Here is a 19,168-nt window from a genome sequence, read left to right on the forward strand (position 1 = left end):
CATGGTTTTAAAAACCGGTACGGTGAAAGAACCGAAAAATGAACTAATTACCGGTTTTATGGTCGGACCGGGGTCCGACCGATGGTCGAACCGATGACGTCATAAATAATTTAATTAATATTTATTTAAATTATATAAATAATTAATAATTTTTTAATATACTAAAAACATAATTAGGCTCATGACTAGCATATTACAAAGAGTTCACTGCCACACATTTACAGATTTACAACATTTATCAACAAGTCATTGAAAGCCCATCAAAAAATCCTCCTCTAATTAGGCAATTACAGGGAAAAACAGTTAACAATTTGTACAAAATGGTGACTTGGATTATCATTCATATTCTATTCTATTCAATAGATACACATTCATATTCTATTCTATTCAATAGATACACATTCATATTCTATTCAACAAACTCAACAATTTATACAAAATGGTAACTTGGCTTATCATTCTCCCTGCTTTGCTTCAAATCCACCCAAGTTACCATCCAACCCCAACCACAAAAAATGTAGGACTTTAGAGGGCGAGACCGAGAACCCGTAAGGACGAGAAAAGAAAATTATCAAAATCAATTAATCAAGTAATAAAATCAAAAGAAAAGAATGTTACCTTACCTGATGAAGCCGAGAAGCAGAGAGCAGAGCACTTTAGAGGGCGAGACCGAGAACCCGTAAGGATGAGAAGGAAAAAACCCAAAAAGAAAAAAAAAAACCCAATACTTCAAACCCGTGAGCTTGAGTGAGGCGGAGAGGAAGAAAAATGTTTGAGGCGGAGAGGGCGAGGCAGAGAGGAAGAGACTAGAGAGTGTGAGCTTGAGTGAGGCGGGGTGGGCGAGTCAAAGGGCAGAGAGTGTGAGCGGCAGAGAAGGCGAGGTAGAGAGAGTGAGGCGGAGAGGGCGAGGCAGAGAAGGTGAGGCAGAGTGTGAGGCGGAGAGGGCGAGGTACAGAGGCAGTGAGGCGGAGAGGGCGAGCGGCGACTGGCGAGAGAGTGAGGCGGAGAGGGCGAGGTCTGAGCGGCGAGGCAGAGAGGCTGTGAGCGGTGAGGAAGAGAGGCTGTGAGCTTGGGTGAGGCGGAGATGTTGAGATTTGAGAGTCTGAGTTTGAAAAATGAAAATGACAAACGCAAAATGAGAGTGGGGCAGTGAGCTTTAGGGTTAGGAATTAGGATTCCAGCCGCTAAAACAACAAAACTACGTCGTTTTAGGCTGGGAAAAGACAAAAAAAAAAAAGTAACCAGTCTGGAACCGGTTTAACCGCGCCGGTTTCCGGTTTTCCGATTGAACCGGCCGATTTTTACTGTTTCGCGGTTTTTTCATTATTTTCGGTTTTTTTAATATAACCGGACCGGATTAATGACCGGTTCTCGGTTGAACCGGTCGGACCTACCGGTCCGATCCGGTTTTTAAAACTATGATTGATTGTAATAATCGAAACCCAGTTTAATAAAGGAATGGACTCTGTTCTTTACTTCTCCGTGTGTTTGTGTCCACACCTTAATTGTCCCTTGTTTCAAGTCAAGTAAACTACTCTAACCACCTATCAGAGATGTGGTGGTGGTGGGCGTACCTATCGTGTACGAGAGATTTTCATCTACAAGGACATTTCCTCCTTACTCCTTACATTTGCAATAATTGTGAATGTCATCATTCCATTTAATGCCCTTACAAACAAAATTTTATTTAATTTTTTTCCAGAATTTAAAATAAAATGATAGTTTTTTTATGAAAAAAAATAATACTAATACTTAACTAAAAGATAATACTAATTCCCTCGATCTCATATCACAGCCACCACACACAGTATCCACACATCGCCACCATACAGTAATATTATTGGATAGTTGCTTGTTTAAGAGTATTTACAACGGGGGAGGCAAAAATTGTAGCTATTTAGCAACTTAAAAGCTTCTTTATTTATTTTAACATCTCATTTTATAACACACCCAACACTAACATCAATGATTTTATTTTTTTAGCTACTTCATTTAAATATTATTTTTTCATTCTTCCTCATCTCTTTCTCTCTCTTCCTCTTCGTCTCTCTTCTCTGATACAGAGCAAGCAAACCCACAAAAGAGCAAAACATCAAACCCATAACTCATGCCATGACCTACCAACCATCAAACCATCAAACCCACAACTAAAAATTACCATCAAATATCCTCTCTCTTGCTTTTGATGCTTGAAACATCAACATAAATCCAACTAAGATTTCAAAATTGGTTTATTCTGATTAGCCTAAAATGTTTCACTAATCACCAAATTTAAAACATATAGATTAGACACGAGTTGTTCCCAAAAAAAAATTATAAGATTCCAAATTTTCGTATTAGATGATCAAGTTGAACATGAATTGTAGTTTTTGGTGTGAGAAAAACCAGTTATAAAGAGAGGGAGATTTTTTTTCTTGGCAATAACGAATTTTTTTTTGCCAATTTGTGAAACTTGTTTTAAGAGCAAGTAGAAATAGAAATGCTTGTACAATGCACAATGTCAATAGTCCACTCTACAGGCCTTTCCCTCTTCAGTGTACAATAAAGGCCGAAATGATGATTAATCGAACCCCAACCAGATAACATGCCCCAAAATTGACATAGGCTCCTATATGCTACCTGCCACTTCCTCTAGCAATCCCTGATGCAAAGCAGAAAATAGATTTGTAGGGTCAATGGCATTGCATCAAGAAAGATTACAACTTCTACATTGTCTTGATATGCTGGTCTGTTTTGAAGAAAGATACTGAATGATTAGGCAACAACTATTATAATTTATAACCCAAAAACAGAATTATTCAAGAGCAAACTTGTTTGATACCTTTATTTATTTCTTTATATATTTTATTTACTATTAGTTAACTTCTAAATTCTAAAGAAAATATTCTAAACTGAATAATGAATGAATGCTCAGTTGATGGTATTCCTTGAATAAATAAGTTAAAAATTCAAAAGTTTTGCTCCAAGTAAAAGCCCATTACATGAGAGAAATGTGAGAAAGTTACCCTGAAAGTACTGCTAGTAAGCCATCCATGATTATAGAGAGACAAATCATGATCCAAAACTTCCTTCTCTCTGCTGAAGGCATAGCCCAAAACATTGCGGCAAAAGAAGAGAATCATGCCTATGATAACCATCTCTGCAACTACAAGAACCATTACAATCTTGAGAGTCATTTTAGCTGCTTGTGGGTTTCCACCTTTCAAATCATTTGAAGCCCAAGTGCATAGATAAGTTCAGGTGTAAGGAAACACGTTTAGAGAAAACTTTTCTGTGGCTCCAAATGCATGTGGCATGTAGTAGGCTAGTAGCACAAATAAGTAATTTCTGAGCCGCATACAGTGAGAAATTAGAAGCCTAGTATAATGATAGGCATGCAACAAAATTTTAAGAGACTTAATATGTCTAGCCAAAAAATGAAGTCTACCATTTTCTTGACCGAGAACAAAAAAAGAGTTTACCAAACCGTTCTGGCAGAAGGGATGATGAAGCGAAAGAATAGCTCCCATATGCAGAAGGAATAGCTCTGCCCCATTAGCTTGTCCGTATAAAGCCCTTCATGCATCAGTCATCCCACACACTGCCTAGCAGCCACAAAAATTCACTTATCATGATGACTGAATTATATATCTTAGTCTGACATTTCAGATTCTCAAACCAGAAGACATCTATGGTAAAATTATAATTATGATGTGATGATGATAATAACAGCAACAATGGATTAAACAAACATCAGTGTCAAAGAATTATGCTTTCAGATGGCCAATTTGTATTAGTAAATCAACAGATTTTATGTTGTTGATTTTAGCATGTTAATAAGGTTTACTTAGGCTTGTGAACAAGCATGAGCTCAAACCAACATAAAACATAGACTAAGCAGGCTAGCTGAGGTTCAGTCAAGGACAAAGGTAGTCTAGTTTCAACATGACCAAAGTTTGGATAGCCCAATACTGGATTGGGCTGAGAAATTTTGCAGCTTTACTATGGATACATATATTTCATTAGCAATTGGTAAATCTAAAGGTATGCCTTCCAATCTACACTGATAAAAGCAAGGCATTGGCACAAATGCAAAAGCGATTGGAATGTAAAGAAAGCTGAAGACACCAATTTGACAGCACATATGGTTGTTCTGAATAATCAATTCCAATAAGGGCAAGCCACAATCAAGAAGTGGTTGGTCTAATTGTAAAGAACCTAAAGGTGGTAAGAGTCCCTTCCACTTTTGTTTTGCAGGGTTTTTTTTTCCTGTTTTAATTCTTTTATGGATAAGAAATTTCATTCACAATAAACTTAAGAAAGTAGAAGCAGCAAAACTAAAAACAAGAAAATAAAAATAAAAATCAACTGGGGAAAATCATCTGATTCTCTCAAGCTATTACAAGACTTGCATTCTATTGTTGGCTAGTAATGAGGAGTAGATTAGGCACTCTGGAAAGAATGCTGCATTGGGGTTACACAGGTGATCTAAATTATGTATTCTACAAGAAAAGTATGGAATGTAGAGCACACTTGTATTTTGAGTGCCCATTAAGTAAATTGAACATAAATTGCACAATAAGAGGGAAATGATGGGTTAGGGAAGCAAATTTAAAGAAAGGAACGACTTCAAAAATTGCCAATTAATCTGTTTTTGCCTATTAATTAAATTTGTTCCATGAGCAAACAGAAATGCTTGTTCAATAGACCCTGTCAAGAATCTGATCCAAAGGCCTTTCCCTCTCAAATGTACAGCGAATGCCAAAAAGGTACATACTAGACTGCAAACTAGGCTCCTAAATGTTGCCAAACACGCCCTCTAACAACCCTTGATGCATAGTAGAAAATAACACAGTTTAAAGGCAAGCATAACTACTAACAGACATTTCCTCTTGAATATATAGGGTTCCATTATAATCTGAAAACAATATTACTTTACAAGTCAACTTGTTTGAAACTTGCAACTTTTGAACTACAAGGAAAATATTCAACACCAAATACTAAAATTAATGCTTATTTCATACCATAGCTAGATTGATAAAAACTTATAACCTTGAAGTTTTGCTTCAAAATTCACAAATCACTGTCTCATAGACATTAACTCAAATCCACATAGAAGAGAGAAATGTGACAAGGTTACCTGAAGTAATGCTTGTATGCAATCCAATAGCACCAAACTCACTTGAAATTCATCCAACAAGAAATATTGTTAGTAAAACCTTATACCTCAGTATCTGTCTATACCTAGATCCCCTGTAAAAGTAGATCTTCCACTCCATTTTCATTTTGAAACAAGATGCACAGATATGCCACTTGAACAAGTTTCCAAATCATTGTAAATGAACCAAATACAAATTGATTAAAACATGGTTAGGCTGATTGAAATGCATGTACACATCTAATTGCCTAAGCCTTGATTGAAATTCATCCAATGAAAAAAAGATAGTCAAAGTACAAACAGCACTTAGGTGTCATCTTTGTCAATCATTATCATCACCAACTCTATATATCATCATCATCAAAATCATCATCACCAACTATAAGCACATCATCACGGACTATATGTACATCATCATCATCATCATCGACTATATGTACATCATCATCACTGGCTGCATATATGTGAAAACCTAAGTTAGTATGATGATAATTATTATAATAATTCACTCATTACTATCTATTTTGGAAGAATATACATGCTTGCGCATGGTGAGCCAATAGAAGAAAAAGAAAAATGACTTGACTTACTTTCCAATGACAAAACCAGATGTATAGTCAGAAAGAAAATAAGATAGAATAGGATTGGCCATTAATGGGAAGAATGTTTATAGAATAGGATGGACTTTTACCAATTAATTTATAGATGGATACTTCCCCAAAGCTCTTGATCAAACATTGTGCATTTGTTTCGTTGAACTCATCCACATCTTGCTTGTATATCAAACTGACCCCACATTTCCCCTTTATACCTATGGTTGATTTATCGGTCTTAAATATAACCTTAATCTTACTGCATTCACCATTCCCAACTTTAGCAAACCAATCATCACGAGACAAATACAATAGGCAAATATTGACGTCAAGTTCATTATTGACATCAACATATATCCGGATATTTTCAGAGGCACAGTGATTCTGAGGCATATCACCAAGGGCCATCACATGATACCCAACTATAGGTAGTGATGCCCAGAGAGCAAATCCTATCCATTTATCGTTATACCAATTTGAAGGCAGCTCTATGCTTATTGAATTCCCCTCTATTTCAGCTAAACATGACGGAATAATAGATCCATCCAAAACGGCTTTACGACAAAGGAGTCCCTGTACCTAAACCAAAACACAACTATTGTTAACTGTTATTATTTAACTATTCAAGAGAGGGAGAGCGAGAAGAGATTACCTTTAGGAAATGGAACAATATTGTAAATCCCACTTCACTGCCGCTCTCATCATACGGAAGCCATTGGGAGAAAGGTTGTGACCAGATACTCAATTTGACCCGTTCTGGTGACCATTTTAGGGAAGAACAACCTTTAGCACCCATAAATCTTACAGTTGATGGAAGCCTTGGCAACGATTTTAGTTTTAAGCATTGGGAAAGATCGAGTGTTTCAAGAAACCTCATATTATCCATGTTGCTTGGAAGACATTCGAGATTTGTGCAGTATCTTAGATCTAAGAAAGTAAGGGCAGGCAAACACTTGATTGATGAGGGTTCTACTTTCTTAATAGCAGTCCAGGCCAAATTGAGTCTCGATAGGCTTTTCATAATTCCCGTAAATTTCGGAAACGAACTGATTTTAAAGCAACGAGAAAGATCAAGAACCGTAAGGGACTGCATTACAACATGCAGGGAAGATCGGTAAGATTATTGCAGTATTCCAGATCTAAATACCTAAGCCTGCTGAGTTCAGGGCCGGCCCTTCCCTTAGGCGAGTTAGGCAATTGCCTAAGGCCCCCAAGTGGAAGGGGGCCCCAAAATTTTAGAAAAGAACCAACCGGGTAGTAGAGGATTTAGTTTCAAATGAATTACAAAAATAATCTGGCACATCCTTTTAACCAAAAAAACAAAAATTTTGGTAAATCCTATTAAACATTGGTTCTAAACAAAATCATTGACCAAAAAAAAAACAGATAAACTACAAATCCGGTCTAAGAGATTAACCACAAAACAATCACAAATCAAAACAAATAAATCCACTCATAACCCTAAAAATTTTACCTTTCTCTCTAGTCTGTGCTCTCCGCCTCTCTCTAGTCTCCAGTCTCCACTGTTCAGTCTCCAGCTGGACCGCCTCAGCCTCTCTCTGATTCTCTGCTCTCCGCCTCTCTCAAGTCTCAACTGCCCACCTCACCGTGTCAGGTTCTGAGGTTCAGGAATCAGGTATAAAATTATAAATATTTGGGCCCAGGGCACTCCATTTTATTTGTTAAGAACTTAAGATAACTTTGTTTATTTGGGCCCTCCCTGGCTGGTTTTGTAACTTTGTTTATCACTTATCGGTGGCTGCCTGGACCCTCCCTGGACTGGGCGTTAAGTTTGGGCCTTCAAGTTTTTTTTTTTGGTTATAGATAGGGTTTGTTTTGTTTTGTTTTTTTTTTTTTTTTTCTTATTAATAAGTCTTGTGTCAGTGTTATGGTTTTGCTTAAATTTTTGTTATGTTTGTGCTTAATTTTTTTTTTTTTTTTAATTTATGCATTTTGAGATTGCTAAAAACTTGTTATTGTTCAGTGAAACTACAACAATATTTTTTATATAAATCAGGTTTTATTTCTTATTTGCTCTATACTTGAAAGTTATTTTTTTTATTTTAGTATTTATAAATATATTGTTTAATTAGAAATGTCTACTAAAAAATATGCATTTGGATATGAAAAACTTCAAAAAAGAAAAAAAGAAGAAAAATTAATTGAGTCTAAAAAAGGATCAATGGATAAATTTGTTATTGGTAATAAATAAAATATAACACAAAATTTAGATGAAAATATCACAAATGAGCAAGAAATTCACCAAAATAATTTAGAAGAAAATGATATTCAATTTTGCAATACAACAAATCTTGATAATGAACTTCAAAATAATTTAGAAGAAAATGAAAATAATGATGAAAAATATAATATAAAAATATTAAATAAACATTAATTTAATTAATATATAAGTATAAAAAATGCCTCATTTTTAGTTCTCATTTTAGGCCCCAAAATGTTTAGGGTCGCCCCTGGCTGAGTTGTCCAATAGATGGGTGGATCTCAACCAATTGAGAGCACCAAGAAAGTTTTAGTACCTCAAGTATCGGAACACCTGAAAAGTCAGGTGTCCTAATGAGGTTTTTGGCGCGACTAAGATCAATGAACTTTAAGGCTCCGTTTGGGAGGAGGGAAGGGAATGGAATGGAATGGAATAAAAAGAATATTTTTAGAATATTATTCCCTCCTCTTGTTTGGGAGTTTTAATAGAGGGAATGGAATGTCCATTCCCTTGTTTGGGAGTTTAGTGGAAGGGAATGGAATGGTTAGGATGGAATGCTCATTCCTCCCTTTTCCCTCAAAACCTCAAATTTTTGTTCCCCTCAAAATTGGGAGGAATGAGAGGGAATGGATTTAGGTTTAATGAAATTTTTGTTAAAATCCCTAAAATACCCCTTCAATATCAACCCTTTTTTTCTCATTCAGCCGTAAAAAAATATAGCTATCATTCTATTGTCCGTTCTCTGTTCTCTGTAGAGTGAAGCTGCTGCCGTTGGTCTTGCTTTTTCTTTTGTCTGCTACAATTTTCGGTTATTGCTCAAACCAAGTATGTGTATCTTTTTCTTTTTCTTTACGGTTGTTTGCTAGGCTTTTTTTTTTTTTTTTTTTTTAATTTTTATGAACTGTTTGCTATGAGAGTGATATATAGTGTTTTTGTTTGATCAGCCTCCCTCTGTCTCCCTGTATTGTATTCGGATATGAATGGTTTGTAAATAGTTAGTTGTTTTATAATATATATCCCTTTTAACCAAAAAAAAAAAATATATATATATATATATATACACATATAGTGCTTTTGTACACCTAAAAACCAAAACAAACTAGCATTTTATACACCTAAAAATCTTGAAAGTGAAAAGAAACAAAAATTGCTGTTAGAGTTACCTGTATAGCTAAGATTCGAACTTGTATTTAGAAATTTGAAAGTGAGAACTGCTAAAAAAACTGCTGTAAAACTACTGTAAATTTGAAAGTGAGAACTGCCGGAGGACTCGCCCAATTTTCTTTTTACTCTGTTTCCGCTCTGCTTCCTCTGTTATTTATGATCTCTGCTTCCTCACGATCTCTGCTTCCTCTGTTATTTATGAAGCAAGTGGTGTGTTGAACTTCCAGTTTTAACTATCCAATGCTACTATGTCTCCAAGGCTTCACACGTGTATTGTTAATAGGAAATTTCTACAAAAGCTAGTGTTCAAGGTTAGACAACAGACAAGTGTGCGGTTAAGAAAAAAACAAGAATAAAAAAAAAATTTAAATGAGAAAAAAGTAAAATGTAAAGTATTTTAATTAATATAATAGTAGGTGAGAATATCAACACAGTGCCGTATAGTATCATAAAGTATTTTAATTAATATAATAGTAGGTAGGTGAGAATATCATTGCCATGGTTATTTTACTATTATTCCCTTACAATTGACTTGCTAAAATGCTAGGCATTAGGACCAATTTATATTATATGAGAAAGAAATTAAAGAATTATCATATTTATGTTATATTTTATATATTTATTTATCAATGTTGAGATACAATACTAAATAATAAAGATGTAAATGTATTTATGCATGTGTGTATATCTGCTTACAATGTGCCCATAATTTTCTAAGTTGGACTAATAACATAGCTATTTTTTTACTTAGATGGATTTGAATGATGAGGTACTTAAGACCATAATTTTTTCAGACTTTATGCGGAAACTAGCATTGGTTCATGCTGCATGCCGTTATTTGTGCTACATTATCCATCAAAGGCAACGACTAAAAAGAAAACGTGTTCCCCACATCCCTACACAATCAACCATAGAAAGACAAAAAGTTCGTGATGAACTAATGTCTCGACTTAGGAATAGTAAAAAATGCTATGATGTAATACGCATGGGTTCACAAGCTTTTCAAGGTTTGTGTGACATTTTGCAGAGAGATGGTGATCTTCAAGACACACAGCGTGCCACGGTTGAAGAGCAAGTTGGCAAGTTTCTTCACATGTTAGCACATAATCAGACAACTCGTACAATGTCCTTCTTTTTTTGTCGTTCCAGTGAGACCATTAGTCGCCATTTCCATAACGTGCTAAGATCAATAATTATGTTAGAGGATCAATTCCTTCAACAACCTGATGGAACCCAAGTGCCACTTGAAATACTACAAAGTAGTAGGTTCAACCCATATTTTAAGGTAAATATATCATGCATATAATTTATATTTGATAGTAGTTTAATACAAATATATTTTAAGGTAAATGTTTTGAGAGATAATGTTAAATCTCAGGATTGTATTGGGGCACTTGATGGAACACATGTTCGTGTCAAAGTGTCTAATGAGGATGCACCAAGATATCGGGGTAGGAAGGGTTACACAACACAAAATGTCTTGGCAGCATGCTCATTTGATTTAAAATTCACATACGTGTTACCAGGTTGGGAAGGAACTGCGTCAGATTCAAGAATAATAAAGAGTGCTTTAACTAGAAACGATAATTTGAAAATCCCACAAGGTAAATTTAATTCAAATACGTATTAGGGTGTATTCTTTATAATTAAAAAATTTGTAGTATATAATTAAGGTAAATATTATCTTGTTGATGCGGGATACATGAATAGAAGTCGTCTGATTGCACCTTATAGGGGAGTGCGTTATCATTTAAAAGAGTACTCTGTTCGTCCCCCTGAAAATGCTAAAGAATTGTTTAATTTGCGACATGCGTCATTACGCACTGCTATTGAAAGAGCATTTGGTGTACTTAAAAAGAAATTTCCTATCATAGCAAGTACTACAGAGCCTAATTATTGTGTTGACACTCAAAATGAAATCATTTTAGCATGTTGCATACTTCATAATTATTTAATGGGTGTCGATCCTGATGAAAGTCTTATTGCTGAAGTTAATGAAGAGGTTTTGCATTCTCATCGTGAACGTGTGGCCCCTACTCCAAGAGAAGATGATGAGGATGCTAGGCAAGGAGATATTATTAGAGATTCTATAGCATCAGCCATGTGGCAAAACTATGTCCAAATGTGATAGCTTTTGGGTTTATTGTTGTCATGTCGTTTAAGACTATGTTATATTTCAATTACTTAGACCTAAATGTTATGCAAATTTCTCTTTTCATTTTGATATTGCTCTCTATATTTTGATAATTAATATTAATATTTACACAATATTTTATATGTGTTTTTTGTCCTATTAATTATAGCATGGGTAAGATATCAAAGAAGAATGGTGGAGATCCAAGCAAAGAAGTACAATGGAGTAGTGTTATGGATGATGCTTTAGTGGATGCTTTTTTACATCAGGTGATCATAGGTGGTAGAGTTAATGGAACTTTTACCTCTAAGGCATATGATGATATAGTGAAAGAATTGGTTGAAAAATTTAACATGGAGATTAACAAGGATAAGGTGAAAAATCGACAAAAGACACTGAAGAAGAATTTTCATGAATGCTATGACATATTTAAAGATGGATTGAGTGGTTTTGGATGGAATGATTCTTTAAATATGTGGACAGCTGAACCAGAAGTTTGGGAGCCACTCATAGCGGTAAATTACCATTTTTTGTGAGTTTAATTTTGTGTTACATAATTATATCTGTTGTTTAACCATTTGTCTTGGTTTGTAACAGTCTAAACCTGCAGCCAAAAAGTGGATGACAACACCTATACCCAACTACCCTAAAATGGCACAACTTTGGGCCAAAGATAGAGCAAAAGGTGATCATGCTGAAACTGCAAAGGAGAAACGTGCTAGGTATGCTGCATCGACCACTATTGATGAGATTGATAATTTGATATCTCAAAATGAAGCTTCTTTGGAAAACTTTGAAGTGGAAGATGATCAGAGGTCACCAGAAATTAATGTTGCACGTTCTCGAGTATCATCACAAGATGCAATGTCTTCTAAAAGCAAGAAAAGACGACTGGCAGAAGATGATGAACTCGGGAATGTAATTTCTCAGTCATTTGATAATGTATCAAAAGTAATTGATAGGGCGACTGAGGTTATGGCAAAGTGTTTTTCAAAGTCATATGGAGCAGAAGTTCACACAGCTTTGGGCGTACTGGACTTAGATCCAATATCAAAGACTGAGGCTTACATATTTTTGATGGAAAATCCAACATATAAGAAGATGTTCTTTGGTTGCCCAGATCATGAGCGCAAATGTGTCTTACTGACACTAATGTCTAGGCCTAAAAATTATTAAAATGTGGGATTTTTTGGCGAACCTTAGTTTTGGAATAGATAATGTTATTTTGTTTTGTTTTGGCAAGACTCATTACCGGAATTTTTTTTTTAAAAGATATTTGTTTGCATTGTTAGACAATATTTATTTTGTTGAGAATAAATATGTGATGCGTGAATTGCTTTACACATAGAAATATACATAACTTGTTTTTTAGCAATTATAAGTTTTCATTGATTATTTTTTATGTTCTTGAAAATGAGGGGTATAATAGTAATGTTATTATAAAATGATTCTATTCCATTCCTTCTAATGTTACTTCCAAACGGTGTTACTTACTTTCCATTCCTTTCCATTCTTTTCCATTCATTTATTTTATAACATCCAAACAAGATTTTTAAATTTCATTCCATTCCATTCCATTCCATTCCTTTCCCTACTAAATCCATTCCATTCCATTCTATTCCATTCCATTCCTTTAATGATCATTCCATTCCATTCCTTTATAAACTCCCAAACGGACCCTAAGTTGACTGAACGCTGTTACCAAAAAAATAAAAAATAAAAGAGTTTTCATAAAATGTAGAAATTAATTTAATAAAACAGCTTTATAAATGAATGGAGGAAGCTCAAATACATCGGGAGTGAATTTGTATTTGTAGCTACAATTAAAAAAAAGAAAAGAAAGAGAAAAAAAAAAAAATAGAAACGCAATTTAAAGAAACAAAATTTACATTGCTCCTTCCCAAAGATATTCAAGTTTGCTGCTCCGCAACTCAAGGTGAACAAACGCCATTCGTTGTTTGTGACTGGATGCCAAACATTTGAAAGGACAGTCCTTCCACCGAAGATATCTTAGGCTATTAGGAAGAGTAAGATGTCTTTGGTCATTAGGAGAATACATTCCATTAATTATTAGCAATCTAAGATTAGACATCTTTGAAAACCCTTCAGAAAAATCTTCAAGGTTGAAATCCTCTTTCCGGCCTTTGACAACTACGGCTTGAATTGCTTCTGTTGCCTAAGATTTCAAAAGCAGAGGCTTGGTGATTTGCCTAATCAAATGATAAGAATAATAGAATTATTTAAGTTTTATACCCTTTTTAAAGTTGTAAAGGAGATAATAAAAAATATCTACTCCCTAAGTTTTCACATATAAAACTCTCTAAAATATATATTTATTTTATTCCTCCTCCCGTATGGTGGGTCCAACCTAAGGATGTCAATACCGTACCGGAGGCCATATCGGTTTGGCTACCGGTACGATATATTTCGGATACCGGTCAATACCCAAACGGATTCTAAAGAGTCCCATTAGTAACTAATAGATCGTAGTAGAACATAATATGTTGATAGTAAAATGCACTACATATAAAGGCCTATTAATAGATTGTATTACATCTTTTTTTTAAGTTTTTTTTTCTTATTAATCTGTTTAAAATTCATACATTAAAACTTGAAAGGTGCACTTCTACCTTTTAGAAATTCAAGACCAAAGAGGGGGGGGGGGGGGGGGGGGAAGGAAATCACAAAATTACTTTTAAACTGACGGAAAAAGAAAATAAAGCCTATAGAATGATTTTTTTTTTATATTAAAAAAAAAATGCTGAGATAACCTTTTTGTTCTAGGTAGTAACCAAGAGATGAATAATTAGTTCATTACATCAAGAAAAATAAATTCAAATTCAAAGAGATAATATATGTTTTCAAAATATAAGAGATCATCATTGACAATATATTAGCATGGTAATTGGTAAATGAATGTTTTATTCTTGATTTCTTTACATAAATACTTATTGAACAAAATTATTTTACTATACCAACTCAATATTATTCATTGAAATAAAATTATTGCTTTGTCATTTTTCTTACCATATCATTCTCCAATACATGAAGCAAGTCCTCAACAAGCCACAACCGACTTTGCTTTCCAAGTTTTCCACCTGATTCAAAACGAATAATTTTTTGACCCATTTCTGATGGTAGATCATGCATCCCAAAACATTCCTTGTCATCCACCGTTAGGAGAGATCTTTCCACAAGGACACTTACACCAATTCTTGCATCAAAACCACAATTCTCTAATATTTCTATTACTTTATCTTTATCATGCCCTCTAAAGAAACATGCAATATCTAAGAATATCTCCTTCCACATTTCCTCTAGTCCATCGTAACTTATTTTAAGTATATTAAATATTTCTCCTTTATTTTTCTTAAAACTATGCAATGCACTTTGCCATTCATCTATTGTTCTTCCAACCAAAAAGGAACCCAAAGTAACAAGAGCTAATGGAAGGCCATTAGCATATTTCACAACTTGTTGGGAGAGTTGAATATAATCTTTTTTGGGTTGCTCCTTTTTGAAGGCTTTCAAACAAAAAAGTTTCAAAGCATCATCATTATTTAATCCATTAAGATTATATCTTTTAAGCACTCCAAGTTGGATTAACACATGTTCATCTCTAGTTGTTATAATGATCCAACTCCCCAATCCAAACCAACCATGGTCTCCAACCAAATATTTTAATTGATCCAAATGGTCAACATCATCTATAACAAGTAAAACTTTTTTGTAACGCAACCTTTTCTTAATCATCTCAACTCCATCATAGACATTCCTTATACATATATTTCCATCAACCAAAGTGTCTTCAAGAAGCTGCTGTTGTAATATAGGCAAACCATGTTTTTTTGAATCTTCCCTAACATTAGCAATAAAACTAAAACCATCAAAATGACTACGAAATTCATCATAAACAATTCTAGCAAGAGTTGTTTTTCCCAAACCCCCCATACCATAAATCCCTATCATGCGAACATTATTCTCAAAACCTAAATATGAAGGGATAAATTTTGCCATCGTAGATTCTATTCCTATCAAGTTTGTGGTAATGCCTGAGAATTTAGAACTCAATTTCTTCATCATCTCTTTCACAATGTGTTGGATAAATTCAGACTCATGCCTGTGAAGAAGATAGAAAATAATTACGTGATGGTCCAAACCAATTATAAAACTTCAGGGGAGAAAGAAAATTATTTGGCAAGGATATTCCTTGGGAGTGATCTTTTCATGAATTAGTTTTGATCATTTTCTTAGGTTAGCAATGATATTAGATCCACTAAATCCAAAATCTATTTCGGCTAGAGATACAAAAAATTAAAAAGTATCTCATTTCATGCTTGATTGCTAAGAGAAACCTCATTGGAATATTTTAAGTTGAATATGCTAAATATAAATGTTTAAGACCCTTTGAGGTTGCTTGAGTACAAAATATTAATAACAATAGCAATACTCAAATTTTCCAAAGTACACAATTGAAAATGCTTTGTATACCAGGTAAATGAGTGAAGAAGAGGTATTGGTTTATTAATAAATAATTAAATTTAATGATTTATACCTTTGTGAGCCAACACAAACCAGAGCTTTTACTTCTTTAGTCAAGGCCCAAAGGTATGTGATGTTCCTCTTTGAAGAGACAATATCATTCAAAACCACCGTAGTATCAGTGATAAACTCCTCAAAGCTATACTTTTTCAAATTAAATTTGGCAAACAATTGGTTTGGGAATGGGAATAAAATGGATAAATTGGTTTGAGAATTTGTTTTATAAAAAAAAAAAAAACCTAGATAATGAATGAGCTAAAATTAAATCTTTATGAAAATAATTGGCATGCCCATCCTGAATAAAAGTTAATTTTGGATGGCTGCATCATGTTGAGTTATAAAAGTGTTATAATTCTGCAAAATTTCACTTTGATTGACTTCAATTTATATATATATATATATATATATATATATAAAAGATAGAAATTATACTCTGTCTAACTTAATCTAAATATATATGTATGTGAAGTTTCTTCCTGAAAACTTAAACTCGGGCCCTTACCCTCCACACCCTACAAGTACTTATACTTATGGAATGACCATCACGCCAAGCATGCGCAGTAAAGATTAACTTCAATTCTTAAGGGACCAAATCTTGAAGAATTTATAAAAGTTTTCCTATGAAATGAATGCTCCATTTGTTTTGAGTATTTTGATAAAAAAAAAATATATATATATATATATATATATCTATTAGAAAATGGACTCTTTGTCATATATTTGGTTGCAATATTTAAAATGAGCTCAAAAATATTTTCTATTGTTTGTCTTACACCAAATATATATAATTTTTCTTTTTAATTCCAAATAATTATATGAATAAAAATATTCACTGGCAAAAATATATTCCAAATTGTAAAACATTTTGTAATTTTTGGGCCATTTGGGAGCCTCAAATGTGAATATCAACCCTATAGTCTGAATTTATTCGAAAAATTAATTCCAAAGTCACTGGTTTAATTATAAAAAATAAAAATAAAAAAAAAATAAAAAAAGGAAGAAGAAGGCATTTGGGAAAAATCAACAGTTAGTCAATACCGGTCAACAACCAATCAATGGCGGTCTTTCAGATCGAGGAAAAAAAAAATCCCAATTAATGGCGGTCAATAGTCCAACCATGGTGAGAGAGGAATTATCTTTGTAGAGTTTTTAACTTTGCAAAGTTTATTTGTAATGTTTTACCAAAGAGATTAAATTTATTTGTAATGATTTGTTAAGTATACAAGGTTTTGGAAAACCTTTTTATTTTTCGTTGGGCTTGTTTCCGTTTATTACTGAATACAATTTCGATGAAATTACATTTTATGCTTTATCAAACAATAAAAAATGCAAAAAAAGAAAAAAGATCCAGCCATAGGCCATCTAATCAAGTTGAGTTGTCACGTCACTCAATAATGGATTATCTCTTCATGGTGGTATAATTAGTTGATTTCCTTAATGTCAGCTGATTTATAACTCACAACAACTGATATATATATATATATATATATATTCTTTAATCAAGTAATTCCGTTTCGATCTTTTCACACAGCTTCCCTAAGCCCAAATATTGAAATATATTCTTTAAAACAAGTGATATATATATATATATATATATATATCTTAAGGGCACACAATAATTAACCAATTTTGAAAAAAAATTTCTAAAAATTTGAAAAAATATTGACAGTTTTTTTAATTTTCAAAAAAATATTTCCAAAAAGAGATGACTTAAGACACACATTAACTATATATATATATATAAATATATATATATCAGCATATTCACAACCACTTCTACTATTCCCAAAAATTTAACAGAATCTTAACTAGAATATCATGATGTAGTTCTATTTATGCATATTATGATATATTTTCATAGCTAGTTATATGCTTCATGGTATACGAAAGAAGCTTAAGGGGTGTAGCTTTGTGGGTTCCAGATTTGTAGCTTTTTTGGGGTTTCTTTGATGGTTGGTTCTTTGACGAGGAGGCTGGAGGTTGAAGGAGCACGCGGGTATGCAACTACCCGTTCTGACCTAGCACAATAAATGGGTCCCAACACTTATGCAAATTTTTGAGTTATAGAGACTAAGATATGAAACCAAACAAGTTTTAGTTTGAGTGAGTGAAAAAATAAAGCTAGAGAAATGAGTTATGAGAATCGAGTTTGAGTTATGAGATTTGAGTTATGAGTTATAGATGATGCTCGATCCAAACGGGCCCTTATCATTTGAAATTCATAGAAATTACCTATTTTGTAGATGCCAACTAGAGATATCAGCCACTTCTCTTAAAACAGCTCTCCATGTTTGCACTTTTTCTATGTTATCCTCAAAGCATTTTTGGTGATCAATAAAGGCTCGTTCAAAAGTTCCTGTTTGTTTTCGTACATCAGTTGGGTCCACATCATAAAAAATTGGTAAAACTATCAGTCCTGTTTCTTCCCTACATTTGATAATCTTGGTAAGCTCATCCAAGCATCACTTAAAAGATGCATAGTTTTTTGAGAGAATGATGATAACAAATTGTGATTCTTCTATTACTTTGAAGAGCTCAGAAATAGTTTTTCCTCTCTCGAGCCCTTCTTCATCTCTAAAAGTAATAATGCCTTTCTGTTTCAAAGCAGCATATAAATGGCCGGTAAAATTATAACGGGTATCCTCACCCTTAAAACTACGAAATACTTCGTATTTCCACTGATGCGTTGAAGATGAAGATGGCAATGACTCTCTTTTACACTTCATTGAAGCTGTTGGAAATTTAGATAAAAGAAGTACAACCCATTAAAAATAAAGACAAAAATAATTACTTTAGGGAAGAAGAAAACGATATGATGTGGGATTTTAACTTCAAGCAGGGAGTGAAAGGATAATAATAGAAAGAGATGATTATTAAAACTTAATAAAGTGAGAACTTTCCCATTTGTGATCAGAAGGAATTACAGCAGCGATGGGCTCCAAAACCTCCTCAAAACACTCTGGTTTTGCTTTTTGTTTCTGTTTTTGCTTTTTCTTTTCCCCCAAAGAAGGGACGACTGAAAATTATTTAACTATAGGAAATGAGACAGATAATTTAATAGATTTTTAAAAAAAAAAAAAATACAACGGAATTTAAGCACTCTTATGAAAACTCTAATCATAGAAAGCAAACTTTTGTTTGTTGCTTATTCATTCATTTCATTGGTAATGAGAAAACCAACTCGAGGTTTAAACCTTGAAACAAACAAAAGTTGAAACTCTTGCTTCACTGCAATTAGGAAGAAGAAAACAATTTGATATGGATTTTTCACTTCAAGAAAAAAAAAATGAAAAGAAAGAAATAAAAGGGATGAATAAGTTTGAAAAAATGACAACTTACAGAATTGGAAATTGAAATAACAGTAGACTAGTAGTGAT

The 19,168-nt window shown here is 33.5% G+C and overlaps 3 protein-coding genes and 2 long non-coding RNA genes across 5 annotated transcripts; 2 read left to right on the forward strand and 3 right to left on the reverse strand.

Moving 5' to 3' along the window:
- Positions 1 to 310: 310 nt before the first annotated feature.
- On the reverse strand, positions 311 to 1,190 carry LOC115960623. Its single transcript, XR_004085212.1, has 2 exons — positions 624 to 1,190; positions 311 to 523 (listed from the first exon to the last, which is right to left on the reverse strand). It is a non-coding gene; the product is annotated as an uncharacterized LOC115960623 (long non-coding RNA).
- A 1,139-nt stretch (positions 1,191 to 2,329) lies between these two features.
- Positions 2,330 to 6,302, reverse strand: LOC115960883. Its single transcript, XR_004085250.1, has 3 exons — positions 5,120 to 6,302; positions 3,006 to 3,584; positions 2,330 to 2,641 (listed from the first exon to the last, which is right to left on the reverse strand). It is a non-coding gene; the product is annotated as an uncharacterized LOC115960883 (long non-coding RNA).
- A 2,255-nt stretch (positions 6,303 to 8,557) lies between these two features.
- On the forward strand, positions 8,558 to 11,289 carry LOC115960882 (putative nuclease HARBI1). The gene is made up of 4 exons (XM_031079883.1): positions 8,558 to 8,776; positions 10,143 to 10,400; positions 10,494 to 10,719; positions 10,789 to 11,289. The coding sequence occupies exons 2-4, from the start codon at positions 10,209 to 10,211 to the stop codon at positions 11,241 to 11,243; spliced, it is 873 nt and encodes a 290-aa protein (XP_030935743.1). The 5' UTR covers positions 8,558 to 8,776; positions 10,143 to 10,208; the 3' UTR covers positions 11,244 to 11,289.
- An 85-nt stretch (positions 11,290 to 11,374) lies between these two features.
- LOC115960038 lies at positions 11,375 to 12,425 on the forward strand. Its single transcript, XM_031078734.1, has 2 exons — positions 11,375 to 11,764; positions 11,847 to 12,425. The coding sequence occupies exons 1-2, from the start codon at positions 11,420 to 11,422 to the stop codon at positions 12,423 to 12,425; spliced, it is 924 nt and encodes a 307-aa protein (XP_030934594.1). The 5' UTR covers positions 11,375 to 11,419.
- A 709-nt stretch (positions 12,426 to 13,134) lies between these two features.
- LOC115960039 (TMV resistance protein N-like) lies at positions 13,135 to 18,521 on the reverse strand. The gene is made up of 3 exons (XM_031078735.1): positions 18,024 to 18,521; positions 14,277 to 15,369; positions 13,135 to 13,425 (listed from the first exon to the last, which is right to left on the reverse strand). Exons 2-3 carry the CDS (start codon positions 15,330 to 15,332, stop codon positions 13,135 to 13,137), a joined length of 1,347 nt encoding a protein of 448 aa, XP_030934595.1. The 5' UTR covers positions 15,333 to 15,369; positions 18,024 to 18,521.
- Between the last annotated feature and the right edge of the window lie 647 nt (positions 18,522 to 19,168).

This window comes from Quercus lobata, chromosome 9, assembly GCF_001633185.2.
Source record: "Quercus lobata isolate SW786 chromosome 9, ValleyOak3.0 Primary Assembly, whole genome shotgun sequence".
In the NCBI taxonomy this organism is placed as follows: domain Eukaryota; kingdom Viridiplantae; phylum Streptophyta; class Magnoliopsida; order Fagales; family Fagaceae; genus Quercus; species Quercus lobata.

What these genes read in the sequence shown, in the direction of transcription:
- LOC115960882 (XM_031079883.1), top strand. Translation starts at nt 10,209, where the DNA reads ATGTTAGCACATAATCAGACAACTCGTACAATGTCCTTCTTTTTTTGT. An exon ending in GGTTCAACCCATATTTTAAG is followed by an intron (nt 10,401 to 10,493) that starts GTAAATATATCA and finishes GTTAAATCTCAG; the next exon opens with GATTGTATTGGGGCACTTGA. An exon ending in TAATTTGAAAATCCCACAAG is followed by an intron (nt 10,720 to 10,788) that starts GTAAATTTAATT and finishes TATATAATTAAG; the next exon opens with GTAAATATTATCTTGTTGAT.
- LOC115960039 (XM_031078735.1), bottom strand. Translation starts at nt 15,332, where the DNA reads ATGATGAAGAAATTGAGTTCTAAATTCTCAGGCATTACCACAAACTTG. An exon ending in ATGTATTGGAGAATGATATG is followed by an intron (nt 13,426 to 14,276) that starts GTAAGAAAAATG and finishes TTGAAATCTTAG; the next exon opens with GCAACAGAAGCAATTCAAGC.
- LOC115960038 (XM_031078734.1), top strand. Translation starts at nt 11,420, where the DNA reads ATGGGTAAGATATCAAAGAAGAATGGTGGAGATCCAAGCAAAGAAGTA. An exon ending in TTTGGGAGCCACTCATAGCG is followed by an intron (nt 11,765 to 11,846) that starts GTAAATTACCAT and finishes GGTTTGTAACAG; the next exon opens with TCTAAACCTGCAGCCAAAAA.